Source organism: Crocuta crocuta, unplaced genomic scaffold (genome assembly GCF_008692635.1).
Source record: "Crocuta crocuta isolate KB4526 unplaced genomic scaffold, BGI_CrCroc_1.0 scaffold427, whole genome shotgun sequence".
In the NCBI taxonomy this organism is placed as follows: Eukaryota; Metazoa; Chordata; class Mammalia; order Carnivora; family Hyaenidae; genus Crocuta; species Crocuta crocuta.
In genome coordinates, this window is record NW_027533273.1 from 30,180 (window position 1) to 56,757 (window position 26,578).

A 26,578-nucleotide genomic window follows, 5' to 3' on the forward strand; every position below is an offset into this window, starting at 1 on the left:
TAGTTATTGGTGAACAGTTGGTACTCAATAAAAAGTAGTCACTATTTAATAAATATGGATGCAACTCAACTTTCTCATGATCATCAGAAATTGTTCTGACTTCTAAGAGAATTGTAATCACTTTTGATAAAGAAAAGAGAAGGAAAAATGGACATGGAAGAGGTCACTAGCCATTTCATGTAAGGAACGAAGGAAAGGGGAATCAATGTCAATTTAATCATTAAACCCAGATTCCATTCCTGGAAGTCTAACATTGAAAACTATTCTGAATTAGGCCTCCATAGAGAAAAATATTTCACATTACCTGGAAGAAATAATTTCCTGCCTCTTTAAATTACTATAGTATGGGGGCGCCTGGGTGGCTTAGTCGGTTAAGCGTCCGNTACTATAGTATGCCTTCAAAGGAAAGGAAGTATTCTCTTTCCAGAGGAAATGAGCACACTCCAAATAGCAACAATAAGGGTTGCCATCTTGGTAGTGCCTGCTATGTACTGAGCACTAGGACTGACATTTTCATACCTAGTCTGTAGGTGTTCAACCCTCAACACAGGCAGTGTAATTAGACACGTTTTATTGAAAAGGGAAATGTCTTATAGAAGTTGTATAGCTTGCCCAAAAAACACACAATTAATAAATGGCAATATAATTTTAATCCACTTCTATTCAAAATCAAAAGGAACAAAGATCTCAGGCTTTATGTCATTTCCAGGTCTGATGCTTCCTCTCAATATCAGTGTTTTCATTTTAATTTTAGAGAGAGAAAGAGTGCAATACTGTGAGCAGGGGAGGGGAAGAGGGAGAAGAAGAAAGAGAATCTTAAGCAGGCTCCACACACAGCATGGAGCCTGATGTGGACTCCATGAGATCACAACCTGAGCCAAAATCAAGAGTCAGACACATAACTGACTGAGCCACCCAGGTGCCCCTCAATATCAGTGTTTGTAAAGACCGGACACATGCTCATACAACTAGGGAGAATTCTGTGAGATAATAAATTAATCTGTAAAGGATCGTAAATTATATCTACCTCTTCTGCTTCTGAGGTATAGAATAATATGAATCTAAGGGGTCAACTTGGTAAAAAATGAACAATCGATATATGAGGACTTGAATATACACTGCTTTCAATGGTGGAGTGGAGGAAATGAGTGGCTAAGAATCTGACAACAGGAATTTGCCCCTTTATTCCTCTACTTCTGCCCCCACCCCATATGTACATTATTTCAGGTGCAAAAAATAGCTAAGTCCATCAATAATGCCTGTTGAGTTTGACTTTTTGATTAATTTCTACAGGAAGATTTTTTTTTTTTTGCCTCATTTTACTTTTCACTGGGGAAGTGATTCTCAGATCCTACAAACTACAAGAAACAATAGGAAAGGTCTGTCTAAAATAGCTACATTTTTAACAGACAGAGCTCAGGGCAGCTGTCCAGCAGGAATTACCACAAATTTCTCCCCCAAAGACTTCTGAATAGCCAGCTGCAAATGACTTCTGTCATTATCAAACTCGGCCTACCATAAGCCAACAACCCAGAGAAAAATATACTGGAGGCCTCCACTAACGGTCATACCTGCAGTCAGGCATAATATAAACATTATAAAACTATTAAAATAGAGCTGTTAATCTAGGTCAATGCTTTCCTTAAAATTCTCTGTATTAGAGACAATGTCATAGGGTGGCATGTATAAGGGACAGAACTGCATTAGAATTGGTGTGTCACCGCCCATTAGCTATGTAATCTCAAAAATATTTAAGCATCAACAGCTTCATTTACAAAATGAAGATACCATGAGTGGCTTCTTGTTATAAAAATGAGGTATGACATGTCAGGCAATGATAAACAATGGTTATTGAGCCCTTATTATGTGCCAGGTTCTAGATGAAGTCGGTACTGCTATATGAGTAAACTAAGGCACTAGACTTAAGTTACTTGCTGAAATTCACAAATTTGGAAAGTCACAGAAATAGGATTAGTACCCACAGAATCAACACAGCCCATTCTCTTAGCGCACAGTGCTAGAGTGCTTACAATGGATCTCTATACTGAGTAAAGATACAACTGTTAGGGGTCACAGCTACTATTATTATCATTAACATCCCTATACCACATAAACTGAGGTTTTCTAGAACACCGAATACTCATGCCAAAGAATGCACAATACCTGGGACATGGCTGCAAAAGTTCCTCAACAATGCAGGCCTCTTTCTCAAGAAGTTCAGGACATTTCTTTCCACCTCCAATAGCAATGTGCCTCACATTCCGGCTCCTGCTCCTAAATCCTGGTGAGAGACTTCCTGAACGACACGTCTTGGAGCAATGGCTCCAGGAAGACCACTCAGTGGTTTCACAGTCTTTTGGCATGATGCAGGACTGGACTGTCAAAGGGAAGGAGTCTTGCATGCAAAGGCTGAAAGAAGAGAAGAAAAAAATTCAGTAGGGCATAGATTAAACATGCAACCAACATTATGAAGTGCCTGTTATGGGAAAACAAACAAACAAACAAACAAACAAACCTGAAATTTGATACGAGATTTCAAAGGATTTTAAAAAATGTTAGAGGCATTATATAAAATAACGAAGGACATACATCTTAAGAATGTATGCTCTCTTCTATCTGCAACTGTGAAGTTATTTCACTCTAGCAAGACACACACGTACACACGTGTACCCTGTGCAAAGCATTATCAGAAATAATGACATAACCAGCAATAACCAAACTATGGGCAGATTTGACTGATGAATGGATAAAGATGTGGTATACATATAGAATGGGATATTACCCAGCCATCCAAAAGAATGAAATCTTGTCATTTGCAATGATATGGATGGAGCCAAAGTGTATTATGCTAAGCAAAATCAGTCAATCAAAAAAGACAAATACTATATGATTTTAGTCATATGTGGAATTAAAGAAACAAAACAGATGAACATGTGGGAGGGCGGGAGAGAGAAGAGAGGGAACCAAACCACAAGAGACTCTTACCGATAGAGAAACAGGTAGGGTATGGGGTTGATGGGCTAGATGGGTAATGTGCCTTAAGGAGGACACTTATTGTGATGAACACTGGATGTTGTAAGTGATGAATTCTACTCTTAAAACCAAGGTCGTACTGTTTGTTAACCAGTTCAAATTTAAATTTAAATTTAAAAAAATAAAATAAAATATTAAATAAAATTTAAAAAAAAGATGGAGGGTTTTTTTAGTGTGTTTTCAACTGCACTATAACGTACAGCTGTCATTTACTGACTGGTTCCCAGGTGTCACACACACTGTGCTGTACCTCACAGGCACTTTTTTGCAACAATCCCATGAGTTTATGTATTACTATCACCATTTGTAGAAAATTTAGGCTCAGGAAATAATTTGTCTAAGGTCAAATAAAAGTAACAGTGAACTGTATACTACTGATCTATCCTTTCTTTTCATACTGAGCTATGAAAAAACAAACAAATGTGCTATCATGTTTCCCCACACTGTTAGGCTCTGAGCATCAATTTCCTCATTTGCAAAATTCAGGTGCTGTCAAACACTAACAATCTAATTGGGAAATAGATAAATATATAAAAAAAAGATAGGATACAATGATAATGTGTAAATTCAACATAAAATCATTTAAAATGATGAGGAGAAAAATTGATGAGGCAGTGATGGACCACCTGGAAAGGCCTCGCAAATGGGAGGGGGTAGGGGTTTTGAAGAGAGAAGGACATATGAGCTGTATTTCTTTTAAAGACTGATGGATGGCTAGGTCAGTCAACTGTCTGACTCTCAATTTCTGCTCAGGCCATGATATGACGGTTCATGAGTTTGAGCCCCACATCAGGCTCCACTCTGATGGCGTAGAGCCGGCTTGTAATTCTCTGTCTCTCCCTCTTTCTCTGCCCCATCAGTGCTCTCTCTCTCTCACTCTCTTTCTCTCTCTCTCAAAAAAAAAAAAAGAAAAAGAAAAGAAAAAAGACTGATGGGAGCTTCTCAGGCACAAAAAGGAGACTATTTTAGGTCACCAAAATAGCATATAAAGCCTTGTGATAATGGAAACCAGTGGTATGCCAGTGCTGGATGTACTGTTTCCCAAGAACTAAATAATAACTTTGCAGGAATTTGGCAAACCAGTTGATTTCATGCAGATTGGTTAAAATTGGCCATGGTAGGAGTATTTACATGGCAGAAATCAACAGATGCTACAAATCAAGCCCCTCATCCCCACCCTAACCTGATGTCGAGTCCCAGAGAACAGGTGGTGCAACATTTATAAGCACATCAAAGGGGAAAGTAAAAGCCAATTTGTCAACTGTCATAATTTGTCAATTTAAAGCATAAAGTTCAAAGAGGAAAGTGGATAATATTAGGTATGCGAATTCTTCAAAAGTATGCCTGGAAAGGCTTCATATCATCAAGCTAATAAATTTGGATTTAATTGAGCATTAAATAATTTTAAGTGAGAAAAATCAGTTAGACCCCTCTAGTAAAATAATATTTCACATATTAATTAGTGTTCTTATTTTTTTTCCACCGTTTTTGTTGTTAGCCTTTTCCTTATGCTGTCAAAACCATCCATTACATTGGGAAGAAAAGGATAATTTTGACAGGAATGTAAGCCAATATATGTTCAAATACTGACTACCCAAAGTGAACCGGTGAAACCTGGTGGAATAATGAACTGTATTTAGGATTAGGTAATGGTTGTTCTGCATGTTTCTGACTTGAGAACATAAAGCTGATAAGGAAATCACCAACAGGGAAATGGATTATAGAAGGTGATGTGCAGGGGAGAATAAAACATGGTCAAATTTAAGCAAATTATAGTGAGATTTGCATATTTATACCCTTCATTCCTTCATGAGGTCACAGAGAGTGTGGCTTTCAGAAGTCAAAATGACATAAGATAAGCATTGTGTGTGTGTATGTGTGTATATTCAAATTTATTCAGATCATATTCCTTTCAATGAAAAAAAGACAATGTATACATTATTACCATTGCTCACTCCAATGTTACATTTTGGGAGCTTGGGGTTAAGACACACTAGGAAGAGTCTCTCTTGAAAATGCTCCACTTGTGTCAGAATGTACTATCTCTGTGCATTGTGGAGATAAGGGGAGAAGACTATCTCTTTTGGTGAATAATACAACAGAAACCTATTGATCAAGAAGTTTCTAGGTTTTCACTTTTCAGAAATTGTTATTGGCTTCCAAATTCATATAATGAAGTACTAGCCCTTAGTACCTCAGAATGTGTCTGAATTTGAAGTCTTTAGAAAGGCAATTAAATTAAAATGAGGTCTCTAGGGTTGGACCGAATCCAGTATGAATGGTCTCCTTATAAGAAGAGATTAGGAAGCAGGCACAGAGAAGGAAGACTACGTGAAGACACAGAGAGAAGACAACTGTCTAAAAGCAAAAGAGAAAGAGCTCAGAAGAAACCAACCTCATTGACAACCGTTCTTGAACAATCCACACTACAGAACATGGAGAAAATTAATTTCTGTTGTTTCAGTCACCCAGTCAGCAATACTTTGTTAAGACAGCCTTAGCACACTAACACAAAAATTTGATGATGTTTTTCAATTTGTGTGTTTTCAGAAACACAGTCTCAACTTCCAAGATGACTTCGAACCACACAATGAGGTTCTCTGTCTACAGCTGAAGTGATGATTTGGTTCTTCCCATTTACCAGCTTTCACTCTCTATTGCTCATTTGCCCCAAAATGACTTTTCCTACTGGACCAGTAGAATGGATAATAAGACTTGCAAGAAGTTTTGGGGAATAATTGGGAAATTTTGCATTTTTGAAAAGGAATCCTAATTTTTGGAACTAGGAAGAGCATATGTTCCACTGATTACATATTTATTTACTTATTTTTATTTTTGATATTTATTTTTGAGAGCATGGGCAGGGAAGGGTCAGAGAGACAAGGAGACAGAACATCCAACCAGGCTCTGTACCGTCAGCACAGAGTCCAGTGTGGGGCTCAAATTCATGAACCATGAGATCATGACCTGGGCTGAAACCAAGACTTGGATGCTTAACCATCTGAGCCACCCAAGTGCCCAAATTTACATATTTTTAATGTTATTTTCACAAACCTACCTTCTTGGTTAAAAATAGTCATAAAAGATGGCACATAGAGCCCTGGTCTACTTTGATCAGTGAAATTTCATTTTATCGGAATACGCAGACAAGCACTAAGTGGTGAATAAGAAATATCTGAGACCTGAATTTTGCATTACAATATGTTAGCATGGCCTTAGTCTCTCGGCTACTTAGTTTCACTATCTGCAGGAAAAAGTAATAAAATGTGATTTAGTCACCCCCTTGTCATAGTCATAATAACCTTTAGTATGAGTAAAATCACCTTATAAACTAAAGCCCATAACAAATATTATTGTCTACACATAAAATGGGAATCAAACCTTTCATAGAAGGTGGTATTTTTAATAAAAACAGACATACACTATGGATTTGTCTATTTAAAAAAAGAGATGCTATGGTAATTATACCTCCTTGACATTTATAGAACACATCATTTCTAAATTATTTCACAAGTATTCACTGTAAAGGAAATCATTGAAACTAAAAATTACTCTAGTAATTCTTACTTGTTCTGGAAATGTAAAGATATCTCTTTATTTAGAAAAGAAGGACAGAAACTCTTATGAGATAAAAATCAAGAGAAAAGTATTCTCCCCTCATCAAAACTTCAATAGTTAATACTAAATATCTCAAACATTCAGAAAAGTAGAGTTATATAATGCATACTCCAAGACTTTACTAGCAGAAATTAACATGTATGTCAAATTTTGTTAAATAAATTAAAAATTACAAATTCAGGTAAAATCTCTTGTAATGCCATTTCCAACTTTCTTCAGACACAGCCACTGACCTGAAATTGATTTTTAGTATTCTCTACAATGTTTTTATACTTTAAATAAACATGTCTATGCACATAACTATCATATAGCATTCATTGTCTTGCATGTCTTTAAATGTTTTACTTAAATATTATTTTACTAAACATATCATTCTGGAAATTATCTTCCTCACTTAATATTATGACTTCTCAATCTATCTATGTTGATAAATACAGATAATGTTTATTTATTTTTATTATCTGTATGAATACATAGCAATTAATTTATTCATTTTCCTATTACTGCACCTTTTGGTTGTGGTTAATTTCTTGCAATTCCCAAGGGTAATGATTTGAATCTCTTCTATACCTCTCTGATATAAATGTGTACATTTACTACACATGTGTAATATAATTTCTTCAGCATTTTTGCCTTGAGTTAGGCCATAAATATTAATATAATCAAATATACTAGGTATTGTGAGATGTCTCCTTTCTTACATGCTTAAAGAGGTATTATCAGACATATTTTTTTCAAAATGTTGGAAAATTACATTTGGTTTTTGAGCTTATCATTGAGCTTTATATTCTCACATCTTTAATGACTATTCAGACATCATATCCTGTGAAGTGACCATCCACATTGTTTGTCCTACAGGGTACATTGACTAATACTCACCTTTTTCCCAAGAGGGGAATTCCCCTATCTCTTGCTTCATTGTATAGACCTGGCTGTTAGCACCATGAAAGCTGACTGGAGGAAGGGAGCTGTCAGGGCACTCTCACAAACACTGTATAGATCTTCATTCAATCTGCATGTTCACAGAACGACATTTCACATTTAGACTACATTCTATAGGTAAAGGAGTAACTTTTAGGCCTATTGAACATATTTATCGTCAGTTACTTAGTGCCTATAATTGTTAGGCCTCTCAAGACTCTTGTATTAGTGGGGCACCTGGGTGGCTCAGTAAGTGTCTGACTTCAGCTCAGGTCATGTTCTCAGAGTCCATGAGTTCGAGCCCTCCATGGGGCTCTGTGCTGACAGCTCAGAGCCCGGAGCCTGCTTCAGATTCTGTCTCTCCCTTTCTCTCTCTCTGCTCTCTGCCCCTCTCCCGCTCATGCTCTGTCTGTCTCTGTCTCTCAAAAATGAATAAGCATTAAAGATAAATAAATACACAAACAATCTTATTATATTAGAATTGAATAGGCTATACTGTGGTAACAAACTCTGAAATCAGAAAGTAACTGTTCATTTTTCCTTTTGCATACAGTTCAGTGCAAACACTCCTAGAAGGCACTCTACAGAAGACTTAGGGGGTCTAGTTTGTGCCCATCCTATATATTCACTATCTAGAATACACAGCTTCCACGTTCAGCTTCAGGAAGAAAAGGTAGAGGAGGAGGATGGCCCAGAGTAATTTATAACTTTAGCCTAGAAATGGCTTACATTACTTCTGTCTACATTTCATTGGCCAAATCAGTCAAATGGCTCCAATGTAACTGCAAAGAAGACAGTGAAATATCTTTCTCTGTGCCACGGAAGAGGCAAAAATGTGATAAACACATAGCTGTGTGTCTCCTCCATCTGTGCTATGTAAACTGACTTGCTTCCTGCAGATCTTCGAATTGCAAGCCAGCTTTCAGTTTTTCTTCCCCTCTGCTAGGTAAAAACCACTCATCTGTCTGCTTCCCAGATCCCAACATTTGTTGACATTTCTATTTAGCTGTTCTTTCCTATTATATTTGTCCTTGAGAGTTTATGCTTTTTTATTCCTTTACTGTTAGTTAAGTGTGGTTCTAGAATATAGCAATAATAAATTATTATGTTCATCTCACAATATTTAATAAGAAGCCTGAAAAGTTAGTTGACACAGAGCTTTGTTAAAGCCACATAAGTATTCGATCTATAAATTAACAAATTCCCGAAGAGCTAAATCTAACCAACACATGGAAAAATTACTGGTTAGAAACAATTTAAAATGTATGAGTAAAGTATCAATTATTGGAAGTATGTTCATTTCCATTAATCTTATTCTAAATTACATAATTTGTTTATAGAATTTAATACTTCCAAAATATGCTATGTAGTTAAAAAGTTTTTATAGAAGTGAAACTGTAACTAATTTGGGCCATGTGAAAGCAGTTATTCTAATGATTTAGCAAAAGCACTGCTATCCATCTGGTAGCAGCTCACCCAGTCACAGACAACGAACAAAATAACAGTGGCTTCCAGCTAACAGATTCTAACTTAGAGAATGATCGCAAGATCACGTCATGAAAATAACATCGGGGAATAAAATGTGAATGCAGAAATGAAGAGAAACGAACCAGAACTGAGATTGGCTTAAAAAAGAATACATTTGGGAAATCAGATAGAATACATGCTATTTATTTTAAGGATTTTGACTCCAAACTAGTAGAATTTTTCTGTCACCGGTCAAACTAATTGGGATATCTGAAAAGAGAATAAGAATGATACAGCCTGAAGAAGGAGAAACAGGCACACAGCAAGTCTTCTGTGAAATCTCTGGATATTTTAGAAAGTGGACTAAAAATGCAGACCTCCTATGACAATGTAAGATTCAGCAGGTAAAGACACTCAAGTAAGCAGAGTTTTTAAAATGTTGTCTGGACGACAATTTTGGAAATGCAAGAGTTTAAAATTACTAAGTGTATATGTACACACAGATACAAACACACACAACACACCCCACAATCCACATTTTCATTATCCATGCATCCATCGATGAATGCTTAGGTTGCATCAATGAACGGTTATTGTAAATATGCTCTTATGAATGTGGGGGTGATATCTTTTTTTAAAAAAATTTTAATGTTTTATTTATTTCTAGGGTCAGAGAGAGAGGGAGTCACAGATTGAAATAGGCTCCAGGCTCTGAGCTGGCAGTCAGCACAGAGCCCAACGCGGGGCCCGTACCCACGAACCGCAAGATCATGACCTAAGCGAAAGTCGGACGCTTAACCGACTAAGCCACCCAGGCGCCCCTATTATCTTTTTAAAGTTAGTGTTTTCAACGGCACCTGGGTGGCTCAGTGGGTTAAGCGTCTGACTTTGGCTCAGGTCATGATTTCACGGTTCCTGGGTTCGAGTCCTGCATCGGGCTCTGTGATGACAGCTAGCTTGGAGCCTGGAGCCTGTTTCAGATTCTGTATATCCCTCTCTCTCTGACCCTCCCCTGCTCATGCTATCTCCTCTCTCTCTGAAATAATTAAAAAAACATTAAAAAAATAAAGTTAGTGTTTTCATTTCCTTTGGATATATCCTCAGAAATGGAATTGATAGAACATACTGTAGTTCTACTTTTATTTTCGAGGATCCTCCATACTGCTGTCCATGTTACAATCCTACCAACAGTGCACAAGGGCTCTCTTTCCCCACATCCACATCAGCATTTATCTCTTGTCTTTTTGATGATGGTCATTCTAACATACATGAAGTAATATCTTATCATGGTTTAATTTGCATTTCCCTAATGACTAATGACGTTGAGCATCTTTATATACACCTGTTGGCCATCTAAGTATCTTCTTTGAAGAAACGTTTATTCAGTTCCTTTGCCAATTTTTAAATTGGAGTATATACATATGTATGTATATATGTATTCACTTGTATGAATTCTTTAAATATATTAGATATTAACTCCTTATCAGATATATAGTTTGCAGATACTTTTTTCCCATTCTGTAGGTTGTCTTTTCATTTTGTGGATAGTTTCTTTTACTGTGCAGAAAAGAAGCTTTTTAGTTTTCTATAGCACCACTCTACATTTTATTTTGTTTCTTGTGGTTAAGGTGTTACACCCAAAAACATCATTACCAAGATCCATGACAAGGAGTGTTATTCTCTAGATCACTTCCAGGATTTTAATGGTTTCAGATCTTATATTTAACTCTTTAATCTATTTCAAGGTAATTTTTGCAAGTGGTATAAAATATGGGTGAGTTTCATTCTGTTACAATATGGATACCCAATTATCCCAGAACCACTTATTGAAGAAACTTTCTTTTCTCCATCAAGTATTCTAGCTCCACTGTCAAATATTACTTGACCATATATGTTTGGGTTAATTTTAGGCTCTTAGTTCTGTTCCATTGGTCTATTTATCTGTTTTTATGCCAGTGCCATACTATTTTTATGACTATAGCTTTTTTAAGGTTTACTTATTTTGAGAGGGAGAGAGAGAGCAAGTGAGAGAGAGAGAGAGAGAGAGAGAGAGAGAGAGAGAGAAGGTGGAGGGGCAGAGAGAGTAAAAAAGAAAGAATTCCAAGCAGTCTTCACAGCATGGACACAGGGCTCCATGGGGGGCTCAAACTCATGAACCATGAGATCATGACCTGACCCGAGGTCGATGCTTAACCAATTCAGTTATCCAGGTGCCCCTGATAACTAAAGATTTATAGTACATATGGAAATAAAAAAAAGGTGTCATGTCTCCTGCGTTTTCTTCTTATGATTTATTTGGCTCTCTGGGGACTTTTTTGATCCATATAAACTTTAAGAGTGTTTTCTATTTCTGTAAAAAATGCCATGGGAATCAGCATAGGGATAACATAATATATAAATGACTTTTGGCATTACTGACATTTTAACAATATTTCAAAAATTTTGTTGTTAATGTATAGAAATGCTACTAATTTTTGAATATTCATTTTATATCCTGCAACTTTAGTGCATTCATCAATTAAATCTAACAGGTTTTCTTTTTTTTGTTTGTTTGTTAGAATATTTAGGATTTTCTATACACAAAGATGTCATCTGCAAATAGAGACAATTTTACTTCTTCCTTTTTTAATTCTGATACCTTTATTTTTTCTTATCTGATTGCTCTAGCTAGGACTTCTAGTACTATCTTGAATAGAGCTGATGAGAGTGGACACCCTTATCATGTTCCTAATATTAGAGAAGAAAAAAAAAACGTTCAACTTTTCACTATCGAGTTTGAAGTTAGCTGTGGGCTTTTCATATAATGCCTTTACTATGTTAGATATGTTCCTTATATACCTAATTTGTTAAGAGTTTTTTATCAGAAATGGATATTGGATTTTGTCAAATGCTTTTTCTGCATCTATTATCACTATATAATGACCTTCTTTGTCTCTTTTTACCATACTTAGTTTAAGTTTTTTTTTTTGTCTGATATAAGTATAGGTACCCCAGCTTTTTTTTTTTACTGCCATTTTCTTGAAATACTTTTTTTCTATCCCTTCATTCTTACTCTATTTATTAGGGCTAATGTGAGGCTCTTCTTAGCAGTGTTTTGTTAGATCTTGTGGGGTTTTTTTTTTTTTATCCATTCTGCCCTTTTATACGTCTTAAATTTAAAGTAGCTATTGTTAACTAAGGACTTACTGTTCTTATGTTGTTAGTGGTTTTCATTTGTTTTGTAGATGGAATGTTCCTTATTTCTTATTCTATTGTCTTTTGTGCGTGTTTTGATATCTTTTGGCCAGTATTCTTTATCTTCATCAAGTTCTTTTGCATAATTACTACAGGATTTTCCCTTGTAGTTGCCAGGAGACTTACACAAAATATCTTAAATTTATAGCATCCTCTTCTTTTAAACTGATAAAAATCAATAGAACTCATAAACTTTGCACTCACTTCCCCCCCTTACATTTTAGCTTTTTGCTGTTATAATTTACATGTTTTTTAAATTGAGTAACTAATAAGAGATTATTGTAGTCATTGTTTTTACTATATTCTTTCTTTAAATTTCAAACCAGAGTTGTAAAGTGTGCTATACACCACTGCTATCATATTACAAAATCTAACTATGACTATATATTTACCATTACCAGGGAGTTTTATAGTATTTTCTTTTTTGCTTTTTATATATCTTTTTATGTTTTCATGATGTTCATTAGTGTTGTTTACTTCCACTCAAAGAATTCCTGCTAGCAATTCTTCTAAGGCAGGTTGGTTGTAATAAACTCCCTCAGCTTTTGTTTGTGAGAAAGTTGTTATCCTTCCTTCATTTCTGAAGAAGAGCCTCACCAAACATAGGGTTCTTAGTTGACATCTTTTTTCTTTCAATATTTTGAATATATCATCCCATTGCCTTCTGACCCAAAAAATTTCCTCCTAATTTCTTATTTTTACTTACATGATTTTCAACTCTTCAATAGGTAATAAAACTAACATCATGCACTAATTCTAAAATAGCAATGTGAAATTTTATTTTATTTTTTAATGTTTATTTATTTTCAAGATAGAGAGACAGAACACAAGTGGGGAGGGGCAAAGAGAGAGTGGGAGACACAGTATCTGAAGCAAGCTCCAGACCCTGATCTGTCAGCACAGAGCCTGATGTGGGGCTCGAACCCATAAACTGTGAGATCATGATTTGAGCCTAAGCCAGATGCTTGACTGACTGAGCCACACAGGAGCCCAATAAAATTATATTTTAAATATGATGTTCAGGGGTGGCTGGGTGGCTCAGTTGGTTAAGTTTCTAACTCGTAATTTCAGCTCAGGTGCTGGTGGGATCAAGCCCCGCATTGGGCTCTGTGCTGACAGCATGGAGCCTACTAGGAATTCTCTGTCTTCCTCTCTCTCTGCCCCTTCCCTGCTCGCACTCTCACTCTCTCTCAAAACAAACAAATAAACATTATAAAATAATAAAAAACAAACAAACAAATAAGCTGTTCAGTTGCTTGGGTGAGATGGAGATATTGTGCTATAAATACAAAGATAAGCACAGAGATATGCTGAAATATGAAACTTTTAGAAGGAATGTCCGTGAGAGTGATATTACATCAAAATGGAATGTTTTTAGTATTGTGATCATTTCCTGTTACTAGAAAACATTATTTAACATTGATTTGCAAATTCCAGAATAACATGAATTCTTTTTTCTCCAGATTTCTTAGGATACTAAGAATGATAAGTAAGTATATATTTGTGGATGTGTGTGTAAGCAGTTAAAGATAAAACCCATATCAGCAATGACCTGAAGGTCTTAGCCACTATCGTCTTTTTAGAGAAGTAAACTGATGTTCTAAAAAATCATTCTAATGGACACACATGAAAGTACATATGGTAAAGATTAAAATTAAATCCCTGTCTTTTATGCCAAAATTATGTTTAAAGGCAATCCATGTGAGAGTTTTTTCTGATTACCAGCTCAAATTTATAAGATCTGACAGTATATTGAAAACAAAAAATAAAAAGCCTATCATGACTTCCAGGTTTACAGAACAAAGGCAGTTGCCTAACCATGAATTTTTCCCACCACCACTGCACCAAAAAATTATCAAAAAGAAGAGCAAATAAAACCACACATGACCCTTATGTTCACCATTGCTAAAGGCAGAGAACATGTACACACACACACACACCTTCAAATTATGTATAAGTAGAAAAGTTCTAAGAGATTACTCACTGACCACCTACAGATGCAACCTACTAGTTGGGGAACATAAAAGACAGACATCCCAAGACATTCTATGCAAAAGACTACAGGGGAGTAAAAGGCTCGGATGAAGCACAGAGAAATCAAAGCACAGACAAATCATTCCGATAAAAAGAAAGTTCACTAATAACTTAAAAATACGGAAAATGGATCAGAATGTTTTAGCCTGCAATGCAGACACAGACAAGGGCCCTGGACGTGGAAGTCTTGGAGAAGCTTTCCGGGGGGATAATCATACAGAGAGAAAATGGCTGGTAGGTCTTAGAGATGAAAGAAATGAAGCTAAAAGTATTGTAATATAGCACACAAAACCACAGGAAATATCCTCAAATAAACACGTGGAGTTATTTTAGAAACCTACCTTGAATCAGAAATATAAAATCTAAGACTGGAATGGATAATGAAAACCAATAAGAAATAAAATAAAATAAGACTTAATTGAATTCAGGAAAAGAAAAAGAAAACAGATGAGAAGATCACTTCAAAAACAAATAACCAAGAAAGAACAGATTCAAATGAACACAAAATAAAGGCCACTGAAAAAATACTACGGAAAACAAAACAAAACAAATAAAAAACAAAGAAAATAAGATGAGATATAGAAGTCAAGTGATTGAGAGAAAGTGAAATCAATAATGGGAAATGGAGGGGCGCCTGGGTGGCTTAGTCGGTTAAGCGTCCGACTTTCACTTGGGTCATGATCTCGCGGTTCGTGGGTTCGAGCCCCACGTCGGGCTCTGTGCTGACTGCCAGCTCAGAGCCTGGAGCCTGTTTCAGTCTGTGACTCCCTCTCTCTCTGACCCTCCCCTGCTCACGCTGTCTCTCTCTCGCCTAGAAATAAAAAAAAATAAAAAAAAAAGAAAAACAAAAAAGTTAAAAAAAAAAAAAAAATAATGGGAAATGGATGGGGACCCTGGGTGACTCAGTTGGTTAACTGTCTGACTTTGGCTCAAGGCATGATTTCATGGTTCATGAGTTTGAGCCCCGTGTCAGGCTCTGTGCTGACAGCTTGGAGCCTAGACTCTGCTTTGGATTCTGTGTTTCCCTCTCTCTCTGCCTCTGCCCTGTTTATAGTCTGTCTCTCTTTCTCTCAAGAAAAATAAACAATAAAATTTTTTAAGTGGAAAATAGGCAAGAAAGGCCAATATATTAGATGTTCCTGGGAGGGAAATACACTAGAATAAATCACTGTTTAAAAATAAATACAAAATTTATTTTAAAATTAAAAGAAGACCTGAATCTATACTTTGAAAGGATGCAACAAGAAATCTGACTCAGAACAATCAACTCTAAGATACATACTAGAAAAATTATTAGGTTTTAAAGATAAAGAAAAGTAATTGGGCAAAAAGATAATTAACAAACGCCAAAAAAATAAATTAGTCACACACTTTTCAGAAACAATGTACCAATGAAGGCTGTAGAGAAGTAGCAATTTTCAAGAAATATAAAGAGAAAATGTGAGCTAAGAATATTATATCCTGCTAAGCTGTTCTTTCTAAACTCCAAATTCAGAAAACACTTTATATACTATGATTTGCCATAGCAGTCCCCTGGACATTGAGCTGTATCCCACCAAAGACCATTTGAAAAGCTTTGGCTAAATGACTGAATTCAAGCATTTCATATATATAACTGTAAAATTAAGATGATACTGAGGGTGTGTAGAAGAATAATATGTAAATATTATATGTGCTGACAAATAGAAATAATTCACTTAAAAATATGTAGGATATGAAAGAGAAAAATGGGAAAGTAGAATAAGATAGAAAAGAGTCATTTAAAATTAACAAAACACAGGAGTGCCTGGGGGTATCAGTCAGGTAAGCCTAGACTCCTGACCTCAGCTCAGGCCTTGATCTCAGGGTCATGAGTTTAAGTTCTGCATTGGGCTCCATCCTGGGTGTGAAGCCTATTAAAAAAAAAAAAAAGAGAGAGAGAGAGAGAGAGAGAGAGAGAGAGGAGAGTGAGGTGGCTCAGTCAGTAAAGCTGCCAACTTCGGCGTGGGTTATGATCTCATGGTTCATGAGTTTGTGCCCTGCATCAGGCTCTGTGCTGACAGCTCAAAGCCAGAAGCCTGCTTCGGATTCTGTGTCTCCCTCTCTCTCTCTGCCCCTCCCCTGCTCGTCTCTCTCCCTCTCTTCCTCCCTCTCAAAAATAAATAAACATTAAACATATTTTTTAAAAAAGAGGGTAAAACTAACATAACACATAGTAACAGATTAGGTTAGATAAAGGAGAGGAAAAGGCACTATAAAAAGAATTATTATAAATACAGTCCCTAAAATAAAAATACAAGCATTCCTAAATACCAAAACTATGTTTAAAAGCAAAAAGTATACTCCAAATAAAGATGTATAGTAAATATGACATTATGTACACTATGATTCAACATAAGATGACAGAATTGAGACCAGTCAAGTCATATCAACCAGTATGAAGGTTAATTCATTTGTTAAAAGAAATTTAATATATACATCTACTCACAAAACAAAATTAACTCCATGCTGATGGTGAATATGAGACATACTTAAAGTGTGGTGATTCGGCGCACCTGGGTGACTTAGTCGTTAAGTTTCTGACTACTGCTCAGGTCATGATCTCATAGCTCATGTGTTCAAGCCCTGCATGGGGCTTTCTGCTATCAGAGCAGAACTATCTTCAAATACTCTGTCCCCCTCTCTCTGTGCCCCTCCCCTGCATGCACTCTCTCTCTCTCAAAAATAAATATTAAAAAAAAAAAAAACTACAGTGACTGAAAAAGACTAAAAATAAAGAGACAGGCAAAGGTTCATCAGGCAAATGTAAACAAAAAGAACGCATATGTTGCAGTCTTCATATCAAACAAAGTGAAATTAGCTAAAAATGATTAGAAGAGTCAAATAAGAATACTTAATAATGTTAAAAGCTACATTCCACAGTGAAGATTATAGCAGGTTGTAATGTCTGTGTGCCAAATAATATAAGCAACCATGCATAGAAAAACATAGAAGACACAGGAGAAACACATATAAATGCTAATATTAGGGAATTTAACAATCATTTTCAGTCTAAGGACAAGTGGACAAAAAACAAGTAAAGACAGGGGCGCCTGGGTGGCTTAGTCGGTTAAGCGTCCGACTTTCGCTTAGGTCATGATCTCGCGGTTCATGGGTTCGAGCCCCGCGTCGGGCTCTGTGCTGACTGCCAGCTCAGAGCCTGGAGCCTGTTTCAGTCTGTGACTCCCTCTCTCTCTGACCCTCCCCTGCTCATGCTGTCTCTCTCTCTCTCTTAGAAATAAATAAAAAAATATTAAAAAAAAAAAAAAACAAGTAAAGACATTAAAAAACCTAAATTGTATGATCAGTAAGGCATATATATACTCACACCAATGATAGAGGATAAACCTTCTTAAGTGTACAGAGAACATTTATAAAGATTGCTCATAGATTAAAATACAAAGAAAACATCAGTAGGTTCTATAAAATAGAAATATCATAATTATTAAGATAAATTAAATACCCCATCCCCAACCATTTCTTAGAAAAACAACAGAAGTAAATACAAACGAAGTATGAGGAAGTAAATAATGAAGAAAAATGTCAAAATTAATGAAGCAGGGAACCTAAAAATAGTAGGCCAAATCAATAATCCAAAATCTTGTTTTGTTTAAAAAAATTAACCAAAATTCAAACCACTTTTTAAAATAATAACTGAAGAGACAAAGACATATATATATAAATTTTAAAATGATACAGGGTAGGGGCACCTGTGTGGCTCAGTCGGTTAAGCCTCTGACTTCATTTCAGGTCATTATCTTAGGGTGGGGAGTTAGAGTTCCACCTCAGGCTCTGTGCTGACAGCTCGGAGTCTGGAGCCTGGAGTCTGCTTCAGATTCTGTGTCTCCCTGTCTCTGCCTTCCCTCACTCACACTCTGTCTCTCAAAAATAAATAAATGTCAAAAAATAAATCTTTTTGTAAATAAAAAATGACACAGGGTAAATAATTCTATACAGGAAATACATCTATGCAAATAAATTTGAAAATCACGCAGAAAGGAGTCATTTATCTTAAGAATATAGTCTACCAAAACTCTTCCCAATTGGAATAGACCAATCTCCACCAAAAAAAAAAAAAAAAAAAAAGAAAAGAAAGAAAGAAAAAGAAAAAGAAAATAGGTATAGTGTTCCAGTAACTATCAGCTGCAGCTGTTTTCACAAAGAAATTCAACCACACCTTTAAGTGACCAGAGAGTCCCAAAGCTACACTATACTAATTGTTTAGAACTTAGAAAATGAAGGTAAACTTTCACACTACTGTTATGATGTAAGCACTATAATATTTCAACTTGGTATAGAGAGCAAACAATTAAAAGAAAACCACAAAGTGTTACAAATGCAAAAATGGTTCAATATTGGAAAATATATTGATATAATTCACCCTACTAAGACATTCAAAGAAAAAAATCATATTTATTTTCAAAAATACTCTAAAGGCTTTCAGTACAATTTAATATCCATTCTAATACAAACTCCTAACAAAAAAAATGGAAATGGATGGCTACTTCTTTAATGTGATTGAATACACACACACACACACACACACACACACACACACACACCTTCTAACAGGTTGATTACACCCTTTTCCCCGTAAAAGTCCATGCCCTAGTCCCCAGAACCTATGAGTGTGTTACCTTAAATGGGAAAAGGTACTTTGCAGTTGTGTTTAAAGTAAGGGTTTCAGGATGGGGAGATTACCCTGGATTATCCTGGTGACTTCAATGTATAAAAAAGTTTCCTTATAAGGAAAAAATAAATAGGGGCACCTGGGTGGCTCAGTTAAGTGTCTGACTCTTGGTTTTGGCTTAGGTCATGATCTCAAGGTTCCTGGGTTTGAGCCCCACTTTGGGTTCTATGCTAACAGTACAGAGCCTGCTTGGGATTCTTTCTCTCTGCTTCTCTCTCTCTCTCTCTCAAAATAAATAAATAAACTTTAAGAGAGAGAGACAGAGAGGATTGGAAGAAACTACACCACTAGCCCAAGAACTCAAGCAGTATTTAGAAGCTGGAAAAGGCAAGGGAACGGATTCTCTGCTGGAGCCGCAGAATAAATGCAGCCTGCTGACAACCTGACTCTATTCCGGGGAGATCCATTTCAGTCTTGTGACCTCCAGGATTGCAAAGTAATCAATGTGTTGTTTTAAGGCACTGAGTTTGTGCTAATTTGTTACAACAGTGATAGAAAACTGATAAACACCTCAGTCCTAAAAACAGGATCTTACTTAATGGGAAATGGTGAAGGCACTGTGACTCGGATTTGAGAAAGGTAATGCTAGGCACTGTCTTCACGGCTGTTTAAGAGTTTTCTATAACCAATTCATTAAACTAGAGAAAACAAAGGCACGCGAAGGAGAAAAGAATATACAAAACTATCTCTATTTGCCAATAACATGACATTATATCTGAAAAGCACTAGAAGGCAAATGATAAAAAATGACTCATTTAATAAAAGAATTCAGCAAGCTCCAAGTTATAAAATTAAGATACATGCATCAATAGCATTTTGTATTAACCACTTACAGAATGTAATGGATGGCAAAGTACCATCTATAATATAACAAAAATATAAAACTTAAGAAAACAATGTAAGAAGTGTTCAAGATCCCTATAGGAGCACTGAGTGGCACAGTAAGTTAAGAATCTGACTTCAGCTCAGGTCTTGATCTCACACTCATGAGTTTGAGCCCTACATCGGGCTCTGCGCTGATAGCTCAGAGCCTGGAGCCTGCTTCAGATTCTCCCTCTCTCTCTGCCCCTCTCCCACTCACACTCTGTCTCTCTCTCTCTCAAAATAAACATAATAAAAAATTTAAAAAATAAATACAACTATAAATACAACTAATAGACACATAAACAGACCTGAAACAAATGACAAGATATTCCGTGTTTGTAAGTTAGGATCTCTCAACACCAATGTATTAGTTCTTTCTAAGTTAATTTATAAACTTTACTTAATGCCAAAAATTCCAACAAGCTTATTTTATTGAGCTGGACAAGCTCGTCACAAATTTTGCAAGGAACAAGTTTCTTTCAAGAACAGCTATGAAAAACAGAAATAGAACAGTAATGAGGAGGGGCTAGCCCCATCAAATATTGCATTATATTGGCAAAGCCTCTCTAATTAAAATACTTGGGGACTTCTCATAAATAGACAACTAAAATAGAATAAAATCCCCACAAGAAACCCAACTACATACAGAAAGTTAATATATGATAAAGATGTTCTCTCAACTACAGGATCAAAGAGAGACTCATTTGTAAATGGCACTGGTACTGGAAAGACTTTTAAAAAACAACAAAATTAGATCCATTCCCCAAACTATACACAAGAATGCAGTCTAAACTGTTCAAAAATTCAAAAATAGAAAGTAAAATTATGTTTGTAGTAAAAGAAACCATAGATACATTTAAACTGAGTGTGGGGACACCTGGGTAGCTGAGCACGTTAAGTGTCAGACTTTGGCTCAGGTCATGAACTCACAGTTTGTGGGTTCGAGCTTTGCATCTGTGCTGACTGCTCAGAGCCTGGAGCCTGCTTTGGATTCTGTGTCTCCCTCTTTGTTCTCCTCCCCTGCTAGTAATGTTTCTCTTTATCTCAAAAATAAACATTAATTTTTTTTAATTTATTTTTTATGTTTAATTTTTTTGTGTGTGTTTATTTTTTAGAGAGAGAGAGAGGCAGAGTATGAGCAGGGGAAGGGCAGAGAGAGAGGGAGACACAGAATTCAAAGCAGGCTCCAGGCTCTGAGCTGTCAGCAAAGAGCCCAACGCAAGGCTCGAACTCACAGACTGTGACTGAGCTACCCAGGTGCTCCAAAACTTTTTTTAAAATTTAAACTGAATGTGAAAAAAATTTTTCTAATCATGACTAAAATTCCCAATCCAATATATTTACCATTTTGACTTTGTAAGAAATATTTAAACTTTTGCTTAGCAAAAATTACTATAAGGAAAGTCCAAACACAAAACACCAACTAAAAGACAATAAAAAATATATATATATTATGGAACAGCTGAGTGTCTCAGTCTGTTAAGCCTCTGACTCTTGATTTAAGCTCAGGTCATGATCTCATGATTCCTGAGATGGAGCCTTCATCAGACTCTGTACTGACCATGTGGAAGATTCTCTCTCTCTCTCTCTCCCTGTCCCTCCCCCACTGGTGTGCATTCTCTCTCACTCTCTCTCAAAGTAAATAAATAAACTTTAAAATATATATATGTCTAATGTATCTATCTATCTATCTATCTATCTATCTATCTATATAGATACAGGGTTAATACCCCTAACTACAAAAATTTGAAAATGAAAGCAAAGATAAAACTTCTTATAGAAACAAAGACAAACAACATGAATAAACAATTTACAAAAAGATCCATAAATATTGCCTCTAAATTTATGGGAAAATACTAAAATTCACACATATAAGAGAAATGAAAATTAAAACCCAATTGTAATACCACTTCCCACATTTCAGATTAGGAAAAAGGTCAAAAGCTTGAGGATATATTCTCATTGTAAGTTTGTTGATGATAATGGAAGATAGTATCACTCCCATAAAGAATTTGGAATTATCTAAAGATACATGTAAGTATTAATCCTTTTCTTAGAAATTGTACTTCTAGGAATTTATGCTGAAGATATATACCTCCAACAATATGAAAATACATGAAAAAAGCATATTCACTGAAGAATTGTTTGTAATTGCAAAATATTTGAAACCACCTGTGCTCAGATATCTGAGCATAGGTGTCTGTTCAAATAAGCTATGGTGTGGGGGCACCTGGGTGGCTCAGTTAGTTAAGCATCTGACTTTGGCTCAGATCATGAGCTCATGGTTCATGGGTTCAAACCCCGCATCAAGCTCTGTTGACAGCTCAGAGCCTGGAGCCTGCTTCTGATTCTGTGTCTTTCTCTCTCTCTGCCTTTCCCCCATTCATGCTCTGTCCCTCTCTCTCTCTCAAAAATAAATAAACTTTAAAAAAAAATGTGTACAGTGTACACACTCAATGAAGTAATATACGAATATTTTAAAAAAGCACGAGAAAATTCTTGAATAACTGATATAGAACACTTTATAGAAAATAATTACTAGATTAAAATGAAAAAGAGATTACAAACTACGCTACTCTTTGTGTAAGAAAGAAGTGAAAATTAAAAAACATACAGAAACACAGAAGGATAATGAGAAAACAAGAATAGCGAATTCCTACATATAGGACGGAGATATATAGGAGGGTAAAATCTAAAACTGAAACAAAACAAAACAAAACAAACAGAAAAGAAAAAGCCCTCTATTCTCATTCCTACCAACATAAAAAAAGCAACAAAATATTCTCTACCACTTTCAAAGAACAAATTATGAAAATAACTTTTTATATTCAGGGTCAGGACTTGTTTATGTTTTGAAAGGGATAGGGATAAGAAATTTCCTTTTAAATCTACTCTGGTAGTAAAGATAAAAAACACAAACAAAAGCTAAGTAACAATCGGATTTGAGCTTTAGTGATATAATTCTTTTTATAGTCAAAATTTATAACCTCTCAGGAGCTCTTTTCAAGGGAAATCATAGAGCATTTATCTAACCATAGAGGCCTGCGAATTTAAAGAATGTTTACCATGTACCAAATGATCACACCTTTTAAAAGACTGCCCATGCCAAATATTACTCTATATTAAAGTCAAAGTAAAATCCATTCATTTGAATTTTATTGACCTAAATAATAAATATAAATCACTTTTTTTTATTCACACACAGACTGCCTAGGCTACAACTCAGATTTCTTAACTCAGATGCACTTCTACTTTAATGGAAAAAAAAAAAAATAAAGTAAAGCAAAACAAAAAACTGAATAAAGAAGACCACTTTATTTCATTAAGTTAGGTATTGTAAAATTTCGAGAACAGCATCACTGATAATCTGAAAGAAAAATGAACAGGTTGCGGGACGGCTATTTAAACATGTAATGGTGGAACCACAAAGAAACTCCCATTACAATGAAGGGAAAAATAGGATATGCAATGAGGACAATTAAAAACTAAAGATCTTTAAACCCAATAGGCAATCAGTGACAAGGGAGCAGAGTGGCACCAACACTAACAGAACTAACTGCCTACCACACGGCAAATGTAAGTGTGAAGGGAAAATTGCTTGCAGTGATTATCAAAAGTTAACAGTAATCAATGAGAGAACTAGCAGAGGGCATTAATTAAACCGCTGTGGTGTCCTAGATTGTGAAAGTGACTTTCCAGCAAGGCACAAGCAGGAGCGGCCATTATGGAAGTACCCTATTCTAAATGACATGACAACCAGCCATTGCCATAATCAAAACAGAGGAAACAAAATGACACTTGTCCATACAGTCTCACAGAGACCAAAAGGAAAGTGACCTAACAGTTCCTATAAGGATAGCATACAAGGAATCCATTATTTATGATAATTTTTACTGATTAAGGGAAACTCAATTTCATCCTAAAAGTCAACAAGACACACAAAAATAACAATGTTTTCCTGAACGTATCAGATCCACAAAAAGGAAAAAAAAATATGTGTACTTTGCAGTGATGGATTTGAAATGCTTTAGTAAAAATTCTGATGGACTATGCCCACATAATTCATCAGGTTGGATTAAAATGAGACAATATTGTCAACAATGTGACCTCACAGCTGTCAAGAGAAATGTTTCTGTTTGCTGCAGTGGAAGTTAGAGGAAGAGATTCATTCCCACTTAACACTGTATTTTCCTAATAACCTAAACATTTCATGATAGGATATGACTCATTTCATAATTCTTTGGTGACTCAATGAAATAAACAGTATAAATTCCATGATATAATGTTTAAAACAGTTGTTTTAGTTCAATATGCTGCCTAGAACTCAAAGGGGAACATGGTCCACGTTAGGCTCGGTGGCTTAGTCAATTAAATGTTTGACTCTTATTTCAGCTCAGGTCATGATTTCAAGGTTCATGGTATCATTCCCTACATCAGGCTCTGTGCTGATGGTGTGCAGCTTGCTTGGCCTTTTCTGTCTTCCTTTCTCTCTGCTCTTCCCATGCTCATACTCACTTGCTCTCTTCCTCTCTCTCTCTCAAAGTAAATAAAATAAAATAAAACTTTAAAAAATGAGAGAACATGGTGACTTCTGGTTTCCATTCCACCATCGAAGCAGCTTAAAGTTACTGTTGTCATCAAAAAGAGAAAAAGCTAGGGGCACTTTTGTGGCTCAGTCAGTGGGGCGTCCAACTTCAGCTCAGGTCATGATCTCATGGTTTGTGGGCTCAAGCCCTGTGTCAGGATCTGTGCTGACAGCTCACAGTATGAAGCCTGCTTCGGATTCNTTAATTGTTTAAAATGAGAAAAGTCTAAACAAACTGAAAATCAACAACTTCTTCAGTTCATCAGAGAATTTAGTCACAGGGCAGATGGCTGTCCCAAAAGGCAGAGAGACAAGCAGGTGGAAAAGGAAAATCATAACTTCCTGGGAGCATTTCAGGAGCAGAAACGCCACTGGAGTCACTACAGGTAGGAAAACTAATGCTGTGATTAATAAATTGCTGGTGGTTTCAGTGCAGACAAACTTTTGGGGTAAAAATTTCAGGAGGGCCTAGTCCTACTGGAGATCCTGTATTTTCATGCATTTCCACCACCAGAAGCCTGACCAGGTTTTCACAATAAAGGAAAAAAAATCTTCTCATGCTCCCGTCAATGGGAGTGGAAAATTAGCCACTCTGAAGTATACCCAGAGAATTCTTAAAAATGCCCACCCTCAAAGGAAATTATTTTACTGAAGCCTAACCAGCTGGGATTTTATGAGAGCCTAACAATCTAGGGAAAGAAAATACCCACCCCCAGCCCTCTCTAGCCTTTCTGAATTACCTAAATGGGAAGGAAAAACTTGTGAAGTAGGAAAAGCATTTTGAAAGGCCATATCCTAGGAGAACAGGTTCAATAAAAGATTGAGACCAAATCATATGACTATAAAACACTCCCCTCCAAATACAGAAAAACATTAATGAGGCTCTAGATGAATAACAGAAAATTACGATAAAAAGAAGTTCATGTACCGGAACTTAATTAGGAAGAATTCCCTAAGGAAACCTAAAAACAAAAGAAGAAAAGGAAAAAAAAAAATAACAAGGACACAGAGGAAAATTTTAGCCTTTGACGCCTATAGCTACAGCAAACATAGACTAATCCTAGCCAAATAAATGCAAAACCTTACACTAAGGCCTATTTTTTGCGTAAGACTTTACTGAAAACAGGGGAGGAAAAGCCTATTTATCTGTTCCTTTTACTTAGTACATCTAGTCCAGCTTTCAACAAAAGAATACAAGGCATATGAAAAGACAAAACACAGTTCGAAAAGACAGAGAAAGCATCAGATTCAAACTCAGATGCAGCAAAAAATTTTAGTATTATCAAACTGGGAATTTTTTTAAGTTTATTTATTTAATTTGAGAGAGACAGAGATAGCATGAGCAGGGGAAGAGCAGAGAGATTGAGAGAGAGAGAGAGAGAGAGAGAGAGAATCCCAAGTAGGCTCTGCAGTGTCAGCACAGAGCCTAACATGGGGCTCGACTCACAAAACCATGAGATCACAACCTGAGCCGAAACAGACAGTCAGACACTTAACCAACTGAGCCATCCAGGTGTTCCATCATACTGGGAACTTAAAACAACTGTGATTATATGCTAAAGGCTTCAATATAAAAAAAAAAAATTACAATATGAAACCACATATGTATATTATGAACAAAGATGGAAATTCTATGAAAGAATCAAAAGGAAATGATAGAAGTTGAAACATTAAAACAGATATGAAGACTGTCCTTTGATGAGCTCATTAATAGACTGCACATAGTTAAGGAAAGAATCACTGAGAATGAAAAAAATGTCAGGTGCCTGGGTAGTTCAGTCAGTTGAGCAACTGACTTCAGCTCAGGTCATGATCTCATGGTTCACTGGTTGGAGCCCCGTGCCAGGCTCTGTGCTAACAGCTTAAAGCCTTGAGCCTGCTTCAGATTCTGTGTCTCCCTCTCTTTCTGCCCCTTCCCCACTTGTGCTCTGTCTCTCTCTCTCTCTCTTTATCTCTCTCAAAAATAAACATTTTAAAAAAAGATTTAAAAAAAAGAAAAAAAAATGTCAAGAGAAATTTCCAAAACTGAAATGTAAAGGAGAAAAAATTTGAAAAAAAAAAGTGCAATATAAAGAACTACAGGACAATTATAAATAGTGTAACATCTCTGTAAT

General features: G+C 35.9%; 1 protein-coding gene across 1 annotated transcript in view; it reads right to left on the reverse strand.

The window, feature by feature from the left end:
• LOC144218045 (thrombospondin type-1 domain-containing protein 7B-like) overlaps window positions 1–26,578 on the reverse strand; it is a gene marked incomplete at its 3' end in the record, with an annotated part of 209,523 nt that overhangs the window by 11,767 nt on the left and 171,178 nt on the right. The window contains exon 3 of the mRNA XM_077747866.1: window positions 2,164–2,409. Coding sequence (XP_077603992.1) covers window positions 2,164–2,409 — 246 coding nt within the window. The remainder of the gene's footprint in view (window positions 1–2,163; window positions 2,410–26,578) is intronic.